The sequence below is a fragment of the Boleophthalmus pectinirostris genome, unplaced genomic scaffold, assembly GCF_026225935.1.
Source record: "Boleophthalmus pectinirostris isolate CB_2022bp ecotype Guang Dong unplaced genomic scaffold, ASM2622593v1 HiC_scaffold_13, whole genome shotgun sequence".
In the NCBI taxonomy this organism is placed as follows: domain Eukaryota; kingdom Metazoa; phylum Chordata; class Actinopteri; order Gobiiformes; family Gobiidae; genus Boleophthalmus; species Boleophthalmus pectinirostris.
In genome coordinates this window covers 19608490-19630601 of record NW_026571036.1, presented here as the reverse complement: position 1 = coordinate 19630601, position 22112 = coordinate 19608490, and the positions used below count along the sequence as shown (strand labels likewise).

Here is a 22112-nt window from a genome sequence, read left to right as displayed (position 1 = left end):
AATGGTATTGGGTGATGGTAAACCTAATGTTTTATAAACTGATTAACAACTGATAAACCAATCATCTGAACAATTTACAAATTAACTACTTAATTAACCAATTAACAATTATCAGACAAATCAACTCTTACACCTTCAGACCTCCATCATTTAAAAAACAAACAAATAAACAAAACCAAAAAAAAAACAAAAAACAAAACAAAAACAGTTAAAGCTGCAGTAGCCAGGGTAATCATGGGAAAAGCATAATCCCCACAGGTTCTAGTAGACGAAGAAGTAGATACTCAAAACGACCACAAGATGGCAGTCGGGCACTGATGTTTCTGGATTATTTGCATTTTTATGGCACCTAGGATTTTAGACTATCATTGATGGAATTAGACTTGTACACTGTAAAAAATAAATCTAGCCTATTATGAATGCAGATTTAGTATTACAATTCTTAGGCTTTTGGCTATAGTTTACTGCAACTATGCGCACTTACTACAAAAACGCAGAGATTTATTGGGATAAACATTCATAGACTAACTTTCAGGTCCAGTGCTTGTGGGAATTCCCCTTCGCTTAAACGCACCGTGGACGTTCACCTCTCGTGATGCAGCTCCATGTGAAGCGCTCATCAATTGATCTGAACAGACACTGGTCATTTTTACAGTGTAGCTCCGCCCACCCGGCTGTCTCCTGCGCTGCGCTTTAAATAGCAGCTGTTAAAAGCTCGTCGCACTCTCCTGTCTGCCGCTCAGCCTCATTCATTCTCTCCTCTCATCACCTCACAGACCCTCACTCATTTTTCACATAACGCTTCACGTACTGCAGGTGCCCTACGTCCACAACTATGTCGGCCGCAAGCACCGAGACCAGCGCCCCGCTCTCCACCGCAGGTAGCCGGGTGTTCTTCCAGGCTGCGCCCGGCGTGGGGTGCGTGAGCTCGGGGCCCATCACCACAGACGACCCGGTGCAGAAGAAACAAGGCAAAGTGACGGTGAAGTACGACAGAAAAGAGCTGAGGAAGAGACTGGTGCTGGAGGAGTGGATCATCGAACAGCTCAGCGAGTTGTACGACTGTGAGGTAAGAGTAAAGCGCTCACTGTGTCTAATTAGTTCTTTATTGACCCAGGTTTTATGGTGCATTGGGGGCTCTAGTGGCGCCTTAGAGTCACGTTAATTCTTTATACAGGAACCAGCGTACAGCTTTTAAATGCAGTGAATTTGGCACGCGCTTCAACGTGCCTTTGTGCTTTTCTTGCTGACTTTACAGCGCATTGTACACTGCGACTTGGGGACTTCTTGTGTGGCCAGTAGCCCTTTACACTGATGATTCAAACATGATCTCGTGATTTGACTCTTCGCCCTTGACACTGATCTGCTCCAATCCCCCTTGTGCTGTATCTGTCCATTTATGACCCCAAAGCCCATTCAAAGCCCTTTCACCTCAGCGGAAGGACGTGTGGCAACTGTCCAGACTATATTGACAACCTAATTATTTTGCACCTTCACATTCACAAGTCGCATTCTTGAACACTTGTAGGGGGAGGGGTGCAGATGTGGGAGCCTGTGTCCATACAGAAACGGCACAAATCGCGATTGTGGAGAGGGGTGCAAGGAAAAAACATGTTTGGTGGCTGCCTGTGCCACAGTCACGGTATGCCCGCAGAGGAGCCAGCCTGACCAAGCAGGGGGAGGGGCGGCAGGAGAAAGAAGGGCACTGGGTTAAGGATGTGCTGATGCTTCGGCTACCATCAGCAGCCAATCACCTTCTGTAGATTTGGCCTCCTTCCACTGAGCAGAGGGGCTGCAGTGAGGCATGCGTATGGAGGCACGTACAGGAGGGTCTGCCATAGCTCACAGCCAATCACGGGTAACATGGTAGTGCCAAATGCAGTCTCACATGTACCCAAAGATGTGTGGGGCTTCTCTTTCATATCAACAACTAGTATTGCACAGATGGATGATATTCAGGCACCATTTGGATATGTAAAGTTTTTGCTTTTATCCCAAACACCTTTTACCATTTTTTGCCACTGAGATTGTTGGTTCAATTTCCAGTTGGCTAACATTACAGTTACCCCGGGATTGGTATTAAAAGGCCCATGTTATGCTGTTTCTGATCTAGTCTATGTTATAATGTTGTTTCCTCATCACAAACATACCTGGAGTTGTGTTTTGTTTCCTTCACACATGTTTAACACACAAACCTTACATTTAGGCTGAGTTCTTCTCTCAAACAGAAAACACTTTGTTCCACCTTTTATGATGTCATGTGGTAATACAAGAAGTGCTCCTATGTGTTTTTAAACTCCATGCACCTTCACTAGAATCATTTGGATAATTACAGCACTACAATTTGCAATCTCTACTGGACAAATGGTAAAAGGTAGTTATTAACTTAAACTCCCGCTTCATGACATCACATGGTGGAACAGAGCATTTTGAGCTTTGAAGATGTAGACAGAGTAATAGTAAATGATTACTCAAACGTGTGAATGAAACAAGACACAATTCCAGGTATGTTTTTGAAGAGGCAACAACATTTAAACATGGTTTAAAGCACATAAGAGACAATTTTGTTTAATATAGGACCTTTTAAAATCCAGGTGTGTGTGAATTTGATCTGTTCTGCTCTTCTTAGTGAAAGGTCATCAGCATGTCACCAACTACTAATACATAACTTGCCTAAGGGCCTCAATGACTGCACTCACCTCGCCTCCAAAATGAGTGTGTGTTGTTCTCATGTGTCCTATTCAGTCAATGAGAAATACTTTGTTTGTATTTTAGGCTTATTCAAATCAATACATGCTAAAACAAGCACTCTAAAAGGGCAGTGTGATTGATTAAATTTGAATCTTTAACATTAACATTTGTAATTGTTGGATATGATTGGTGTTTTTAACCGTCAGGTTCACACACAACCAGTTCTCTGTCAGTAAAAGCTTGTGTTTTGGAGAGATTGAGATTTTGAGGAAGAAATTTATCTATTTTCTGTTTAGTTGTTTTGTTTTAAATGGCAATGATTAAAAGTATGCCTTATTTATATTCTGGACATTAACACTGAAAGCCAAGTACTATATATTTTTTGTCATATCACCCAGTCCAACTAACTAATGCTAATGATTTTAAGGCGAGCAGTATGCAATTTTTTTCATGTCATCTTTAAATAGCTTAATCCAATCATGTGGCATTACAAAAACATAGCCTCTTTGGGTTTTATTGCCCCTGCCTTGTGCTTTCTCCAAGCGTTTTAAAAGCAATGGTCTGGATGGTTTACATTTCAAAGCACCTCATGTCTTTTGGTCTTCAGCAGGTGGTCACGCTCTCGACCTCTGCCCCCCAGTCTCCTTTTTGATGTAGTTTAGCTGTTTCTGCGTTATTCCAGCTGTTGCAGAATTTCATTGTTATTTATTTCACTTTTTTTTACAATGGAAACCAACAAACTCCAGGTAGTAGCACTAGGCTTATCTGCTATCACTGCTTTTACAACTGCCTTTAAGCACGCACAAAGCACTACTGCCTGGAGCAAACTGCTATGCTAGGCATATTGTTCAGTATCCAAGTACAACTCTAGATTTCTTACTTGGTTGCAGCAAATATAGCTTATGTAAAAAAATCTCCCATATAACTGATTAGCTAAAAAAAAACACAACTCAATAAAATACCCATTAATCATTTTAAACACCATAACACTATTGTAGTCTGTGTTAATAATCAGAGCAATAAAATGTGTTGACAGATTGTGTTTCTGGAAATTCTCTGGCAGCTATCCAGCCTTTGTAAAGGGCAGCAGCCATTAATATTTTGGCACTGTGTAACCAAGTCCCTTTATCCATGCATTCTCCATTTGACAATGAAAAGATGAAGAGAGATGGAGAGCTGTTTGAACAGGTGTGTGGGGTCAGGTCATGTGACTGTAAACAGGAAGTGACACCAGCTAACACCTCCAAGTCTGTAAACACATACACCTTACATTTGTTTTTGGAAATGAGTGACAGTTCAATGGCCTCACTTGGTCTGTCTTAAAGGTCAACTCCTGTATCCGTTTCATGGAAAATACTTAATAATAAATAATATCTCATTACTTGAATGTATTTCAGTCAGAGGACAAGACAACATATCGCATAACAGAGAAATGTAGACGTGTTCTTGGCACCATGCTGCCTATCCAACTGTAACAATATAAGGATTAGAGTGAAATAGCAAGTATTTGATAAGTCTGTTGTATATAAATATGGATTAGAGAAAGAAATCCACCCACATGGTACTTTCCTTCTATAGCAGTACATGGTGGCATCAGGAAGGGCATCAGGGCTAAAACTTGAATAACTGAACACAAAAGCAGATAATTCGCTATGACTCAGAAAAGAAACTGTTGTTGATCAAAGCATCACTGAGCATTCATTATCACAACAGTCAATAGATCTTCTTTAGTGTTTAGAGTAGTAATGGGCATCCAAAATGGGCATCCAAAATAAATAAATGGATAGATACCTTTTATTGTCCCATAAATAAATTTGTCCTATGCATTTGACCCTTCCCTCAAAATGCCACAGTGCAGCGCCCAGTGACCCATCTCCAGATCCTGAGCTAGGTGTCAGGACAACCTTTTTAAATACTGTACAAGCTCGAGTTGACTATATTTCTTCTTATCCATTGTATGTCCATCATCCCTGCTTCCTCCTCAGCCTCTCCATTTATGCCTCTAGGATACAGAAGGTGAGCTGTGTCAGAGATAGATTCCCCAGTGTTCCTCTGGGAGATGTTGCCTGCGTTCATTTGACTGTTCAAAGGACAGAGAGGGGAGCAGGAGGGGGAGGGTGGTTGGGTACGAAGCAGCTCTTTACATTTTACTTCATGATTTTCAGTCTTTGATCATAGTATAGACATGTACACCGCAGGAGTGCTCTCATATTTTTTTCATAGCTTGAGAAGTGACTGACCTCCACTGTTTGTTGCTGCCATAATCTCTTCTTGGCTTAAAGGTGCACCGTGCAACTTTTCTCAGGAGGATCCACCTGCTTGTCTCCATGGAAATGTTATAGCTTCCACATGGCATACAAATAAGTTATGTGAAAGCCTAAACTTGTCTATCTTGCATTTATCCAATTACATGTGTTTTTATTGTCAAAATATATCTTGAAAAACATTCATTCTTATTATGATCCATCTTCTATACTATCTTGAGAGCGACTGAAGACTTTAATGCCATATTGTGGAACATTTGAGGTAAAACTGGCCCTGACTTTTGTCACTGCATACAAATCCCATCTTTAAACGCAAGTACAACAGTGCTGGTTTACAGTTTTTCAGTTTTAACTTTCTATTATAGATTTGATAGTGTCGACACTTCTGTTTTTCCCAACAAGGAATTGGCTCAAGGATTATGTTATTGCCAGCATAAGACTTGAGTTTATTTTGGTTTAGGACTTGTGGAAAGATAGTCTATATATTATGATCTTTGGCAGTTGATTAAAAGCAAGCCAGCTTGTGTCAGTACCATAACGATAATGCACAATCTATTGCAAAATCAATAGATACTGTTGAGGAAAAAATAGCCCAGCAGCTTAACTTTTTTTTTTTTATGTTGGGGAATAACAGCGCAAGCATAATTGATTTTCAAATGTGTTGATGTACTCCACACTGCAGTCCTGCTTTGTCGGGGTGCACGCTAGGAGGAGAGATGCCCTAGTTTCCCATAGTCGATAAACAAGCGCTCAGTGGTGCTTATTCATGTGTGGGAAGACTGGCAAAGATACTGGCGGCTCCTGTGCCCTCTGGCTTTGTATGTCCTAGGATGTGTGTTATTGAACATACTGTATTCAGCTTTTTAGGGTCGAAGACATTGTAACGCTCTGCTGCCAATATAGGTTGTCTCAGTCAGGGGTAGATGAGTGGCTAGGCATGTGGGCTACGTTTTAAGATTACTGCACATATTTAAAAGAAAGTAGAGCAAGAGGAAAGGCCGTGGTAATGGGGGTTTGAAGTAGGGCTACACTTGTACCGAGATTAATTCGAAAATTCAATTTGAGTTGGGACAATTATCAAATCAAGACCTCTAAAACATGTGATTCTTGTATTTATCAGTTCATATTTTGGTCTTCTCTTAAATGTCACTGGCGTTGTTTACAATGTGCACTCTGAACAGAATCAATCTAAAAAAAATACATTTAAAATCCAATCACAATCGCAATATTTGTCAGAAAACTCGCACTTTACTTTTATTTCCAGGATCGTGCAGCCCTGGTATGAGAAATAAGGTCAGTTGGTTATGAGTCCGTCTTGTGGCTTGGCTTGTTTAATCGGGAATCTTCGGCAGTATTCCTTTTCATGGTTGTCTCTCATGACCTTGTCAATATAATCTCCACTTCGCTCGGCTTTTATGTGTTTTCTGTGCTGGAATCAGAGCAGCCTGTGTCATGTGAAGCTCACAGGGCAGAACCACAGCCGCAGCAGCAGGAGGAGGAGGAGTGCAATTCAAGACTAGTCATTAGGCACCGCTCAATAGGTTTAGGAATAGTACAATGCAGCTATGGACAACAACAACATGGACAGTTTCCATCAAGCTTGGGTTGCAAGACAAATGCTGGTCTAATACACTGCCGTGGGGCCCAACGTTTTCACACACTGGCAGTTTTGAATTATTTTGTGTTTTTGTGTGTGTGTGTGTGTGTGTGTGTTTGTTTTTTTTTTTTTGTAAGAAGTCTATAAAGGCTGTACACGTCAAAAACTAAAATCCTGACACGTTAAAATGACTTGAATTAAGAAAATATAATCTTGATTTGTGGAAATTTGACATGACAAGTAAAATGATCTACCAATGGAATGAGACTTTTTGTACATAAAATAGAAAAATGGAAGAAAAATTAAAAAAAACTTTGCACTTAAGAAACAGAATCTCATTTTGCTTAAATCAAGAAAAAAAAAAAAAAGACTACTGGTAATTCCATTGGTAGATCATTTTACTTGTCAAATCTACTCAAATCAATTTAAATGTTCTTTGAGCAATCTGAACTTGCCTAGATATTACTTTTTGCAGTATAGTACTGGGGGAAAAACTAATTTGTGGTGGATATGATCGTTTTGGGTTTACCGTAATTGCTTTTAGGTGTAAATACCATTATGTATTAGGCCTATAATTCAAAAGAGGAGGGACTTGTTTTTAAAGCATCTAATGAACATTGCACCTTTTTCAAAACAACTAAAATGAGCTTAACCAAAAACAGGACCTAAATTGGGTTAAGGACAGAACCAAACAAATGCAAAACTAACTTGATAAAGGCCAATTTGAGGTCTAAACCTGGGCCAAATGCCATTATTGTATTCAGTTGTCCATTTTAGATCCTGACAGCTGACCGATGGGCTTTTTACCTAAAACGCTCAATAGAAAATGTCTGACTTTGATTGATGACAGGATGCCTAATTGCCTCATTATTTTGAAATCTGTTACAACTTTGACTGTGTTTTCAAAGGCCAGAGCTGAGCCCGAATAACTGCAGACAATTGAATTATAGATGAAAGACGCAGCAGTCCAATGGGGGCGTTTATCTAGTCAACAGAATGATTGTTTAAATGAGTTTATGGATCCAGTGGGGAAGGTCACCGCTGTGCAATCTCAGTACAGTGGACATGGGCCAATCACAACCTCACCTTCTCAAAATAGAACTGGAGTGTCCGCTCATGGTAACACATTTCACACAGCACCTGCACGAGCAGCTATCTATGACTAAACAAATCCGACGTGATGACAGCCAGGAGTTTAGTGAGCACCTCTGAGCCAGTTGTGAAGTCCTGTAAATACAAATCAACCTTAAAGGGCTCATATTACACATTTTTAAAATTTATAATGTTGTTTCCTCAGTAAAAACATACCTGGAGCTGTTTTGTTTCATTCACACATGTTTAACACACAGACTCTGCACATTTAGGCTGTGCTCTGGAATCTATACTAAACAAAATGTAAAAGGTTAAGTTGAAAATTACAAGGTGGAACAGAACATTTTGAGCTTTGGAGATTTAGAAATACAAGATTACTCACATGTGAATGAAACAAAGTACAGCTCTGGGCATGTTTTTGATTAGGTAATGGCATTTATAACATGGGTAAAAGCTCATAAGAGTAAATTTTGCGTAATATTTGATGAGGGTATCTATCAAAGGGTCATTTACCTGCTTATTCCATGGAGAGGTTTATTGCTTTGCCTCAAATGTTCCAGAGTATGGCACTGAATATAATTATCTCCATAGAGACAAGCAGGTGACACACCAGGGCCAAGTTAGAGGTCAGATCTGTGGAGAGGTGACCCCGCTCACAGAATGCTTGCATGTTTTTTCAAGGTATTTCTGAGCAGTGAAAACAAACAACAAACAAAGAAAAGATGACTAAGCTAAATCTTCAATCATCAATAACACAGGACTAAAATAGAACTTGTAATATTGTATTTAACTAAAATACACATCAACAAACAACATTTCAGAAGCCCCTCACAACCAACTTAAAAACCACTGGTTATAGAGGATTTCCAAAATGTTTTGATAAACGATTGGAGAATAATACAGAATGGTGTCAAACAAATTTAAAGTCACCAAAGTGGGTCAAAAAAATTTAGAAGTCAGAGTAACCTATTGTTCTTTTAATAAAAGCGGGTCAGATGTTTTATTGGGTTAATATTGATGCCAGCTGATCCTTAACCCAGGAAGTAAAACATTTTTGCGATAAGGCTTATAAGACATGTAATGATGACTCTCATAAATATTTCTCTTTTTTTCCATTTTTGATAAATACACTTCCTGTTGGTAAGGTAACTGTCGACTAGCCATTGTTTCATTGTTGTTAACTGCTAGTTTACTGACAAAACATTCAGGTGTTACTAATCGTCAAATATCCAAACTGGTGTAGTGAGCACAAATTTAAAATATATATGAGCTGTTTAATAGGTTGCTCTTCCTCCTGTCCACAAGTCCAGTCTGTATTATAACTGTGGATGTGTGACCCATGTGTGATATTTCCTCAGTAAATCATTCATGTTTTCAAATCCACCATTTAACCGCTGTGTTAAGTGTTTCAAAGGGAGACAGCAGCTGCATAAATAGAAAAGCTATTTACTTGTTATTTCACACTCTCACACTGGATTGCTCTGTTCAGCTAATCACTGGCTTTATTGTCTATGGAGCGACACATAAACTAGCTGTGTTTGAGAACTGGCCGAGGGTTTGTGCTGCTGCCAAAAAGACCCAACTCCTGGTAGGAAAGATGGAATGACTAAGAAGATAGCTGTTTTGACTTGTACATTCATCTGGGTGTGTTATGGGTGTCAGTTTACAGGTAATAAAAATAGTTCATGAAAGTTGAACCAGTATATTTTCCACTTACTTTTTAGGTCAGCCTTGTTAAAGGTCCTATATGACACATAATGGACTCTTGTGAGCTTTACGTCATGTTATATGGGTTGTTGCCTCTCACAAACGGTTATGTTTTGTTTCGTTCACACATGTCTGAGTAAGCCATCACAAGGCTCTGGTCTGCCTTGTGATGTCATGAACGGGTAGTTTTCAAGTTAATAGCTAACTTTTACCTTTACTTCAGTAGAGACATGGCTGAATTTATCCAAATGATTCTAGTGAAACTGTATGGTGTTTTAAAACACAGTGGAGAACTTCCCGTATTAAAACATGGCAAGGTTGAACAGTGTTTTCTGTTTGCGAGAATAGCAAAGCCTAAAAATGCAGCGTTTGTTGTCATGTGTGAATGAAATTAAACACAACTTCATGTTTGTTTTTGATGAGGAAACATTACAACATAGATCAGAAAATAGTGGATGTATATGGGCCCTTTTAAATTCAGTAAAGCTAGTTGGTGTTGACAAAGGCAGACCACTACTGACCTTGTTGTTATAGATGTTTGGTGCAGTTTGGCTGGAAGCGTTGCTTCGACGTGAGGGCAGTAGAGGCACAAATGGACCTCAGCTGTCAATACATTAGCCTAAGGAAAGAATGGCCCTCCTGGATTAGCATTACTGATTGTGAACTACTGACCTAATAATAAAGGACTCTAAACTAGGATTTGAATGCAAACAAATGGAGGGGCTGTTCTTTTTTGGTGTTAAACTGTGTCCCAGATGGTACATAAACCAGGAGTTTAAAGTTAATGAGACATTGAAACTTGTATATATGATCTGCTGCTTGGGTGATCTACACTTCATATTATTGAGAGAATTCTTGAGTCTCTCATCATTGTGGCTGTTGCTTTTTACACAAACAATTAAAAATAATAAACATTACTTTTTGATCCTAAGCAAATATACAATCTACTTTTTATGTTAATTTGACCATGAAATATGCCGATGTTGCTTCATTTGTTGAGAAATGGTGGTAGCCCCAGTATATATGAGACTTATACTTTCATATCCTCCCAGTATCTCCTCCTTCTTTGATGTTAAAGCACATTGAATAACCTGTCAAAGTTTTCAGACAAGCACAGTGACTGCAGTGGAATAATGGGACTGAATCTTGTCATAGATGGACGTCCACAAACATCATACAAGAGAAACTCCTGTGTTGTTCAGTGTATAGATTCTATATTCAGCTGCTTTAGTGACGTCCCAAACATGCATTTCCTGACGCAAAAAGAGGAGAATGTATCTGCAGCCCATTAGTTTGCCTGTCAGATGTAAAGAGCCTGGCAGATGAAAAATGAATATTGTGGAAGAAAAGGTGACCCATGCATGAAGGTTCCCTGAAGACCAGATAACCCTTTGTAGATGGAGCTCAGTGCTGGGCTAGCAACAATGACATTTTTGTGCCCGCATCAATACAGACATAAAGCAGACGTGTTTGAGAAATGCTTTTGTACTCACATAATTTGACAAAAATACTGCCTTTTCTATGTAACTCAGTGTAAGACGCTCTTGTACAGCTGCCAGGTTTAGCACTGTTTCTCTGTCACCAACAACCAGCAGACATTCTATTAAATATTATACAGGATTGTGACTAGATTAGAGGCTACATAGTTTCAGTTTCATTATTTTCTTCCTTTTACGTTGTTAATTCGTCCTTGAAAAGCCCACTTTCGCTCCTGTGATCTACACCGCTGTGTCCTCTGAATACAGCTGATTCAGCGTGGGAACAGGCTTTTGCTGCAGCAGCTAACTTTCCCCAAGTCTCTTCATCCGTGCTGTTCTCCAGGCCCGCAACTGCAGCACCAGGACAGAAGCAAAAGGAAGTGTAGAAAATGTAGAAAGTCAATACCATTTTTGATCATGATGGTGTCTGACATTCTGCTATTTCTCAAACTGTCAAGATACCCAAGATACTCCATAATCCCACAGAGCTCTATCCTACATCTTCACCTTCCTGCTTTGAGTTTTTTTCCACTTGTCTTCCTCATTTGGAGTCATTCCTTTTCTTACATGGTACCATCTCTTACTTTTTCCTGCTTTGATGTGACACTCTATGGCACTGCAGATGAAGAAAGCTGAGCTGTAATTTTTTGTGTGTAGCATAGTCTTCCTCACACTCACCATCAGTGACCCACTTATCTCCTCTGCTCGTCTGTCTTGTTTATTTATTTTGGTGCATATATTGATTCTAAATACAGATTTCAGATTTTTTCTTCATCTGTTTTGCACCATTACCTTTGTCTTTGAAAGGCTATTGTGTTGCCTTATATCACCTATTGATCATTATTTCTTTTGTGCTTTGTTTTCTGTGAGGTAATTTAATGCACATTCCATTTTATTCATGACTTCCTTTTTGGAACGCCTCACCTTTTTTATCGTTTTCCTCATCTGCTTTGCATTTTCATTATAAAGTTCATTTTGCCCTCGAGACATAATTAAAAACTTTGCTGTTGTATTCCTTATGCTATTCATAATTTATTTCCTTATTTGGTTGGTTTGTCAATGTCTGCGAATAATGTAGTTGTTAGAAAGATTGTCAGTCTTTCAGTCTGGTGCACTCTCACCGCTCAACACACATTTCAATGTCACAGCCCCTCTTTGTCCCCAACACAAACTCCTGACCTAAAAATACATGACAACTGTGTCACAGTGAAGCGTCCATTTTGCCCAGCCTGACAGCTGCCATGGCACTCTTCTATGGACCTTTTTTTAGTGGATTTTTTTGGCTGCAAAACGCACTACTTTAATCAGCTGCTTTTAAGATGCATTTTGTAAATTTGTTGGTGAAGGGTGCACCAACTACTCAATAGAGTTTTTTGCTTTCCTTAGAATGTTCCACAGACTGCATTAAACTTGTCAATCTCTATCCAAACAAATAGATGGTGCCAACAGCTTACTGGTCAGGTAAGTGGAGGGGTGTTTTTCAGTGAAATAGAAATTGTTATTATTAATAATTAAATTATTATTAATAATTAAATGAAAGCAAGATCAGTTTTAATGCCATACTGCAGAATATTCCAGGAAAACAATAACCTCTCCATGGAGACAAGTGGGAGGACCTCTCACCAGAAAAGATGCAAAGTGCACCTTTTACCTTGCACAGAACAATGGATTTCTTCAAGGTATTTGCTAGTACAAGTTACAACCTGTACCACGTCCAACCGTTTCTCTTGCGTGCATGGATATTAGCATTTCCCATGAGTTCCACCAAAGAACTTAAAATTGTAGTTTGTTATGTTTGGCCTATGGATCCCAAGAACTAGAGCTTTACTTAACAATCTCCCCTATAATCATGTAACTGGAACTGGTGCTGCTCTCATAGTGGTACAGAGGCCTTAAGTCAAGCCTGCGTAGTGTGAACAAACATCAACACAAAAGCATATGACTCGGATAAATCCCATGCTAGGTATTCAGTGCTGTTAAGTGTAATATTTGGTTTAGAACTGTTTCCCTAAAGGTGCATTGTGTAAGTTGTCTGGTGGGGGGTCCGTCACCTGCTTGTCTCCATGAAGATATGCCTAGAATGGCCCACAGTATGGCCATAAAACTAAAGAACCTCCATGAGATGGCAATCCAAATTACAGACTAGATTTGTGAAGAGGTGACCCCACTCACAGTAAGAAATGTGTTTTTTTTTTTTGTTTTTTTTTTAAGATATAACGCATTTAATAATGCATTTACTCAACTACAGGCAAGACAGATCAATTGAAATTGTCCACTGTATGACATTAAAACAAAGCATTAGGTTGCAGTGCAGGTTGCAGCCCATCTTCAGAAAAGTTACACATTGAACCTTTAATTATTCAGAGATGGTAGCTCAATGTGAAAACTCCGTAAACTTGTGAAATTTGATCTAACTGGTACATGAGAAAATATGATAGCTGGAAATTTGCTTTGTTGCTTTGATTCAACATCAGTGATAATGAGGATGTGTTTTTGCTCATATTTCATGCAATAAGATACAGGACTTAATTAGTGCATTAAACAGACAGCTTGCTGGTGGATGAACTAATCTGTGCAGAACAAGTCTTGTGTGCCATTGCCACATTATTACAAACCTCCACACTTTAATTAAAGCCTTCTTTATTTTGCACCATAACAATACAGCAATTAGAGGCTGTTAAATCCTGCGCTCAGCTTCTGGTTGTTCTGGTTAGTGAAAAGAAGTGTTGAAATAATAGTGAGTCATTTAGAGTCAAGAGTCAGGAGACAGGTAGTTGATCTTTTTTTTTATTTTTTTTTATTGAGTATTTGGAAGAAGTCTGAATAAGATGATCTGTGAGTCACAGGGCTGGGCTATTGCTCAGTATATCTCAAGAGTTCATTGAAACCAACTCTTACACACAAGCTGTATCAATGATGACTTTGATTTAGCTGTTCTACAAGTTCATTCAGAAAACGCATCGAAATTTGCAACTATTATTGCTAGCAATAGTTCAGCTATACTTTATGCCAAGCAGTTTTATGTATTCATGAGTTGGATTAGTAGTAATGACAGAAGCGCTAAAATGCCAGTATAAAATTAAAAAGCAAAGTAGCCTTCATTCAGGGGTTTATCTCCCTGTTTATAGGTGGCATTTTGAGTATGTTTCACCATGAAATGAAATTATTATAAATTTAAAAAGCATATAGCCTTCTGATATGTTTGATTAAACCTTTATATAGGTCCGTATTGAATTGACCATGGAAGTCATTATATTGGTATTCTTGTCTCTCCAGGGCTACAATAGACCCACTCCAGTCAACCATAACCTGATTTGAATATATTTGTTTACGGTCTCTGTGCACGTGTCTTTTAAACTGCTGTCGAATGGAACATGGCTTTCCCCTGAGGTTAGAGGTGTGACTATTCTCCAGACCAATCACTGCAGTGTAGGTCGGTCAACAACAGCTGATCTGTGCTAAGTGTTTTTCCATTGCGGTCATTACATGTGAGCGCTTCCCTCAGTGCTTAGCTATGCACTACTTTTTCTACAACAGATTGATGGTAGAAAACAAAGTGTGGGGTCTATATGTTTAAATGGTCACGCTGTTAGCATGAGCGTCTGACTTTGCTGAACTCTCTGGCTCCAGAGTCGTGGCTCAGATCTGATGGAGAGCCTGCTGACAACCTGACCTGCTGCAGACAGACTGATGAATGGAAGGCTTTTACTTCACTTAGATCAATGCAATTCAACCAAGCTGCTATTACTTACATGTTAAGAGCTATTCTGTTTTTCCTACACTGTTTCTATGACCTCACAGGTGGCGTTTGCGAAGGAGTTAGCACGTTGACATTTCAACTGGTGCAGTGATGTTGGTTTGATTTTCATAATTACTTTCTGATTATATGAAATGTAGCATGCGTTTCTGTTAATGGAGAGAAAAAAAAAATAAATCAAGTTAACCTGGGATGCTATCAGCTGCAGTTCAGGACAGAAACACAAGTCTGTTTTGTTTGTCAAATCTAGCCACCCAAATTAAAAAGCTCCTTCTCTTTTCTGATTGGATTTCTCAAATTGAGAAATTAATTGTGATCAATGAAATCGATTATATATACTTTTAACATGTTTACTTCATATCAAGGGATGTAATTAGGTCAAGATCCTTACATAATTGGAAACAACCTTTTGTGAATACTGTAAATATTTTGGTCTCATCCTATGCTAAGCATGTACAAGAAAAGACTTACTACGTAAAACCTGGATACATTATACTTAGCATTGTTATGTACAAGCCTCTATTATTTTCATTCCTGACAGTTTCGGCTGCACTCTGCCACCCTCCCCAGAAGTGTTACATGATGATGTGGTGATGTGTCTGGTCAGCTGATTTAAACAGATTTTGACGCTGTCATCTGACTTGGAAGGTGGCAGAGTGCAGGCGAAACTGTCAAGGTATGAAAATAATAAAGGCCTGTACATAAGAATCTAAAGTATAATCATAAGACCTATTGAATCTAACTAGACTAAACTTGGATACAATACAACCTTTTTAAAAGGCTGATATTAGTCTGTTTTCTGCTATGATGTTGTTTCCTCATCAGAAACATACCTGGAGTTTTGTTTCATTCATACATGTTTAACACTCAAACCCTGCATATTTAGGCTGAGTTCTTCTCTCAAACAGAAAACACTATTGTGATGTCTGTGTTTTTAAACTCCATACACCTTCCCTAGGATCATTTGGATGATTTCAGACCTGGAATTGCCAATGTCTATTATAGGTAAACGATACCTATTAACATGACATGACAATATGGAACATTTGGAGTATTTTAACCATTGGATATGTAGACGGACTAAAAATAAAGGGTTACTCAAACATGTCAATGAAACAAAACAACTCTAGGTATGTTTTTGAGGAGGTAATATAACATGGCTAAAATAGTAAATTTTGCGTAATATAGCTTTAAAGTATGGTTTATATATCCTCTCTTTTGAAATTGAAGAGACTGCCTTACTTAGACATTGTGAGAAAAGGGTCAGATGGGAAACATTTGTATCTTTTCTGTAGAGATAGTGATCTGGAAAGTGCATAAATGGCTTCAAATGCAAAAGAAAGTAGTGAAATGTCATGATAAAAAGACAATGGTTCTATGCAATATGTAAGAGGGGAGTAATGGTCTTAATGCTCTAGTTTTAAAAGTCTTATTGTAGGCTAATATATCCCTGTGCACATCTTCTGCCCACGCTAATGTGCTTTCACAATCGCTGAGTTTAAGCGCTGACAGCTAAATTCATATCATCCATCCTGTGCTTCTGTTAGCCCAAAGCTAGCGTTGGTATTCAGACACACACAAGTCCCAAACACTCGCCACCTCACAGACTGACACCAGCTTATTCTTAGCATCTGAGGAAACGAATGATTTTACACCAGTGTAGTGGCATAGTTCAGATAGAAGACTCAGGTTATCTTTTGATGATGGAAAACAAGACCACAGAGACCACATCCAATGCACAGGTCTTCTATTGCATCCATAGATGGGGTATATATAAATGGACATAGCTAACCTGCTAGCCACTGCATTCCAAATAGGAAATATTCATGGGGGCACTTACAGCTCCATGGACTCTGGTTCCAATTAACTTTACACTGAGAAAATGCCAGCCCTCTTTCTGTAACTGCTGCAGTGAGCTTTGTCATTTTAGTTTTAAATTGTTTGTATTAATCCACTCTACATGACCCTCATGTTTCTATTCTGCTATTTTGTCCCTAAATAGATTTCTATACCTAATATGGAACAAATTTGCTCCAATAACTGCTAGCCTTGTGTGCTTCATTTGACTGGAGCCGAACGCTATGGGTGACGTCATACTTGGTCCACTTCTTTACAGTTATGACTGCATCAGAACAAAAAGGTCAACACTTTTTATAGTCCGAGGCACTGGACCACACGTCCCTTATTTTGTTGATCTACTCATTTATTATTTTAAGAATGATAACGAATCCTTTCAAATCCCTGAACCATGTATGGCAAACGTGTGCACTGTGCAGTTCATTAGTCAACCCTGTAGTCTAATGTTTTGTGGGTTTTAATTTCCTGGACAGTCTGGAAATGCGTAATGTGGTAGCTGATGTAAAGGGTTGATCCTCCCTAAATGTTTCCTCTTCACAGGCCTCGTGGTGAAATAAAAAGCACAGCCTCAGCCGGGAGCTTTTGAAGTGAAGCAGAGCTGAACAGTCCTAACCGCTGAGCCTCTCAAACCCAGGCCCAGCCCTCAGCAAAATGACATTTCCATACAGACCAGTCCCTCCCAGGCAAATGTGAATGCATGGTGGCCATAAGAGAGAACACAGTTTGAATACAGGGTACATGCAGATACACAATGATGGTCCACAAATTAGAATACTGTTTTGATTGAACAAATGTCAGTTATTACTATTGTATATAAAAAAAAAAAAAAAAAAGTCAGTCAGAAATATTTAAAAGTTTGAAAGATTTGTTCTAACCTCAACTAAGAATCAGCATACTGAATGTAGCATGTTTCTGTTGCATATTGGTTTTGTCCATATCACCCAACATTAATAGTTTAATAATATGTTTTCTGTGTTCTGAAAAAGTCATTATTTAGGGATAGCAGTGGTTCACTGGGTAAAGTGCTTGCCCACAAACCATTAAGTGGGTGGTTTGATTCCCTCCCACACAATGAATACCGCTGTTGTATCCTAGGGCAATATTTGACTTGCCATAAGTGTCAACCATAGACCGTAACACACATTGTTGTTTGACTGAGTGACTGGTTCTTTGATGTAAAGTGATTTTGAATGCTCATTGAGGAAAAACAAATAAATAAATGCAGCCCTTTTAACCTTTTGAATATTTGTGTTTTATAGGAGGAGGAGATGCCAGAGGTAGAGATAGACATTGATGACTTATTGGAAGTGACCAGTGATGATGAAAGAGCCATTAAACTCCAGGTATGCACTGTGCCTTGTACAAAACACACAATGTCACCACCGCTGTACTTTAGTCGTTCGAATGAAGAAATGTACGTCAAACTGACACTACTCGAGCCGTGAGAGTGTATCTCTATATAAGCTGTAGAGAGGTGGATATATATAATTTTGGGGGATAATGTCAGGGTTATTGTGTCAGTGCCATAATTTAGTTTAAGTTGTATGTCAAAATTTTCTTATTGTGACAAGCCTATTAGCACTACTACCAGTGTTACTTAAATGTCAAATGGTACTACCACTAAAACTGGTACAATGAGCAGAAGACGCGTGACCAGAAATACCTTATAGCCTACTCATAAGGCAATAACCTTTAATCTAAAAATAATAATTAATAATTAATCGATGAATAAGAAGCATTTTGCAATCATCTTTTTTTTTTCTTTTCAGGAATCATTAATAGACTGCTATAAACCAACAGAGGTAAGTTACGTGATAAACACATAACTAGGCGCTCACGATTTATAACTTTTGCGACCTCTTTTGACAATGCAGTTAGTGACATGGCCTATATTAATTCTACATATGAGTTGGTTGAGTTAGTGGACTTTATTGATCACAACTGTAGTTCGATTTGTCCTATTGATGACCATGCACACTGAATAGGTTAAAGAAGCAGCCATGACGCAGTTTCTGTCTGAATGAAACAGGGCTTAAAAATGAGTTGGATTTTTGGGTTTGGTGAACAGTGAGTGGTTAAGCCCTTTCTGTGATTACCGTCAATCACATTAGTTGTGCATACGTTGACCTGAGCCACCAGAGCACCCATCTGTTAGGCTACACAAGGTCACAGGAAATAGACTGTCCAAGCAAGTTTACTACTGCTGCCACTTATCCACACTCACACAGAAAAGACCGTAATCCCACTACAGGGAGCTACAGATGTCATTTTCAGCTCAGTCCCACAAAGAAGGCATCAGCGAAGGATTAGCAGTGAAAATAGGGAACAGGGTGTAGCTTGTGATAAAGGTGGGAGAGAAAGGGAAGCAGTGAAAATGAGACAAGAAAAGCTGAATAAAGGAGAATGCAGAGGAATATGTGAGGTTGGCAGGAGGAGTGAGAACAGGAAGAGGATGGAGGCTGTTTAACGCTGATAGTAATTAGGTCACAACTGGTGGCATCATAGACATAATGAAAAGGGCTATAAACTGTGTGTATGACTTTACATTGACCTCTGCCTACTACCTTGAAAAATAAGGGGATTCATAGTCCTGTCATACCACTATAATTATCTTGTATACTACTTAAATATTGAACACTCTGAAGAGGGGAAGTCATTAGTCATTATAAGAATATCAGCTTTCCAATCTATGCCCTATTCTTGGCTCAAATGTCCAGTGTTATTTGTGGCACTGAATTGGATCCAGCTTAGACTGAAAATGCCAAAGATGTATTATTGGACTGAATGAAATTACCCTTAAAATTCTGCAATATATGGTTTATAATGTATCTAAACCTGTATTAATGATTGTGATGTCCAAGTTTGTTCTTCTGTGTCTACAGGACTTTGTCCGGGAGCTGCTGTGCAAGATCAGAGGGATGAGGAAACTCAGTGCACCGACAAAGAAAGGCCTATAATAGCTCCACGTGAGCTGTCCATCAGCCATCATCTCAGTTGTATTTACCCACTTCAATGGACTGTCATCATAACATCATTACTGCAACTCTGCTACCTGCAAACACACCCATTCAAATCCATGCACAATGCACTAGACATCCAGTTCTCTGCACTGTTAGATTTGGCTGTTTACTGGTACGCTTGCAAAGGTACAATTAGAGTAAACCAGGATTATACCACCGTACTCCACGACTCAGAGCCATATGTAAACTTTTAAAGACAACGCTGTACTATCTACAGAACTCAAACACACTGAAAGAGCTTCTCCAATAGGGAGGTGGTAAGAACTGTTATTACTGAAGTGGGTGTATAAAAATAACTGTGGCACTACGCGGATTCAGTGCTTGAGAATATTTCATTTTATACTGAGGTGTTTTACTGTTACTACTTTAATCCTGTACTGTATGTTGCCATTTATTGTTCATGTGATTGAAATGTGGTCTGAGACAGTTTTGTTATTATCCTATTATATACTAAGGTCAACCTCCTTCTCATGTCTCTGTCAGTGCTTGCTCAAGTTAGTGAGAGCCTTAGGAAATGGGCTGTTATAGTTTGAAATGCCCATTCTAGAACACTGTACTACTGCAAGGCATGATGGGGGTTGCAGTTCTCCACGTGAGACTACAAAACCTGTATGATTAGCAGCCTTACACTTCTCATGTTGTGTGGTGTTGTATGTTGCTCTTCTTTCAGCTTCATTCAAACACATATCAGTTTGGTAGTTTAGGTTTTGAAAGCCCAAACACTGGCTTACATACAAATGATGCCTTCAAGGACATTCAGGATAATTATGTTTTACTCTGCATTGAACCACAAGCACCGGCACCCTTAAAACAAGTAGAAGACAACTTTGTAAGGGAAAGTGTGCCAAACAGAAATGCGTTCAGTACTACTACATAGATTTAAATTGCATAATAATTCTTGTAAAATACTTATTCCCAACTATAGAAGGTAGCTTTATTCTTAGCGCTGCACCAACTTAAAACTAGTAAATTCTGGTTCACAACTCTACCCTCTGCTGCCAAAGACATTAGCAGGGCAATGATGTTTAGCTAACACGCCACTCGCACCCATGCATGCTACAAGAGTAAACACTGAGTAGAGATATAACCAAGCAAAAAAGATCTTTTATATTAGTTTCCATGTATGACTTTGTAGATTTTTTTGTTTTAAGAGAATCCAGGAAATTTTTAATAATGGTGCTGTATTTTGATGTTCTTCCCAAGTTTTTCGCTTCTTAAGATTTTTCGACTGTTGCCAGAGAAACGTGTCCATGAGAGATCTTGTGTGTCTTTATTGAAGGGGTGTACGCGGCGTGCTAATATAACGTTCTTTTTTTTTTGCATATTCCCACCAAAGCACATGCTCATTTGCTTGTGCACTGATTTGTAAATGTAAATGTAGAAGAAGCTATTTTGGTCTGCCGTGATACTCCCAAGAATCATGTCTGAGGTACTTTAGACTTTTCACTGTAAAGGAAACTGTTCAGGGGCAATAGGCTGATATTTTATAATTTATGGGGTATCTGTGTGGAGCGTATGTTGAAAATGTTGAAAATGTCCATATTAGGAAGCTTTGCATGTATTTTTAAAGTAGCACGTCAAGGTAATTGGTTAGCCCAGAATGTTTTATTTTCACAGAATGAACACTTTTCCTTTTTATACCTTTTAATATTATGAGCTCCTTTTTCAGCAGATATGGTTTGAGTTACATCCACAAAAAGCATTATTGTTTCAAAATGTAATGTGGTGTGTGATTGTTTTTGCTTATAATAAAATGAAGAAAGACTGTTGAACAAAGTGTCTAGTGTCTGTGTAACAATTCTTTATTTTACAAATTTTGGTAACACAAAACACTGCTAATATTTGAATCATAATTTTGATATAGTCCAAGTCAATATTAGGCTACTATGTGAATCATCTTAGGATCAGTTTAGATAGTAGGGATTTTCTATTTTTAAATGAAAATGTAATATTTCAGAATATAGTTTATTTTTAATTAGTGATCCTACAAACTATGGCAGGTAATGTCAAACTTAAATATTAGGCTTTTGAGTACCACCAGACTAAAGCCAGGACTATTCAAAGTCTTGACTAGGGCTAAACCAGGTGTAACATAAAATTACAAAACAGTGATACTGGACCTGTGCATTTGTCCCTAACATCCTTCTCCAACCTGAAAAGCGATTGTCTTATAAGGAAAAATATAATTGTTATCAGGTTCTGTTAAAGAACAGTGATGATCAAAAATGAAGAGATAGAAGACCCCTGGGGACCTCTTGAGAATGTCTGAGGACAGATTTAGATCTGGACCCCCAGGATGGGAATGACTAGAGCATCTTCAAATTCAGGTCTGTCATTCAATAGTACAACGTGGGACCAATGCTTTGGCAGTGGTATAAACAAATTTACCTTTTAAAATGGGTAATACCTTCTGTTGTAGCCTAGATTCCAGCTGTTTTGATTTGGCTCCTCAACATTTCTGCACGAGTGGTCTAGTAGTAAGCAGTACTGGTGCATCCCCTGCAGTGTGTTTTCTAAGTGAAGCTGGAGTTTACTAGGACAGTCCTGTGCGCTGTCTGATCATGTAAGCACTCATGGCTGGATGACATTATTGCTTAAAGCACGCATGAGTAGCCGTCCTCTGCAGCATGTCTGGCCCCATATGTATTA

The 22112-nt window shown here is 38.8% G+C and overlaps 1 protein-coding gene across 1 annotated transcript; it reads left to right on the top strand.

Moving 5' to 3' along the window:
• The first annotated feature begins 696 nt into the window (after window positions 1-696).
• ppp1r14c (protein phosphatase 1, regulatory (inhibitor) subunit 14C) lies at window positions 697-21239 on the top strand. The gene is made up of 4 exons (XM_020917180.2): window positions 697-1069; window positions 17703-17786; window positions 18213-18245; window positions 19326-21239. Exons 1-4 carry the CDS (start codon window positions 836-838, stop codon window positions 19398-19400), a joined length of 426 nt encoding a protein of 141 aa, XP_020772839.1. The 5' UTR covers window positions 697-835; the 3' UTR covers window positions 19401-21239.
• Window positions 21240-22112: the final 873 nt, after the last annotated feature.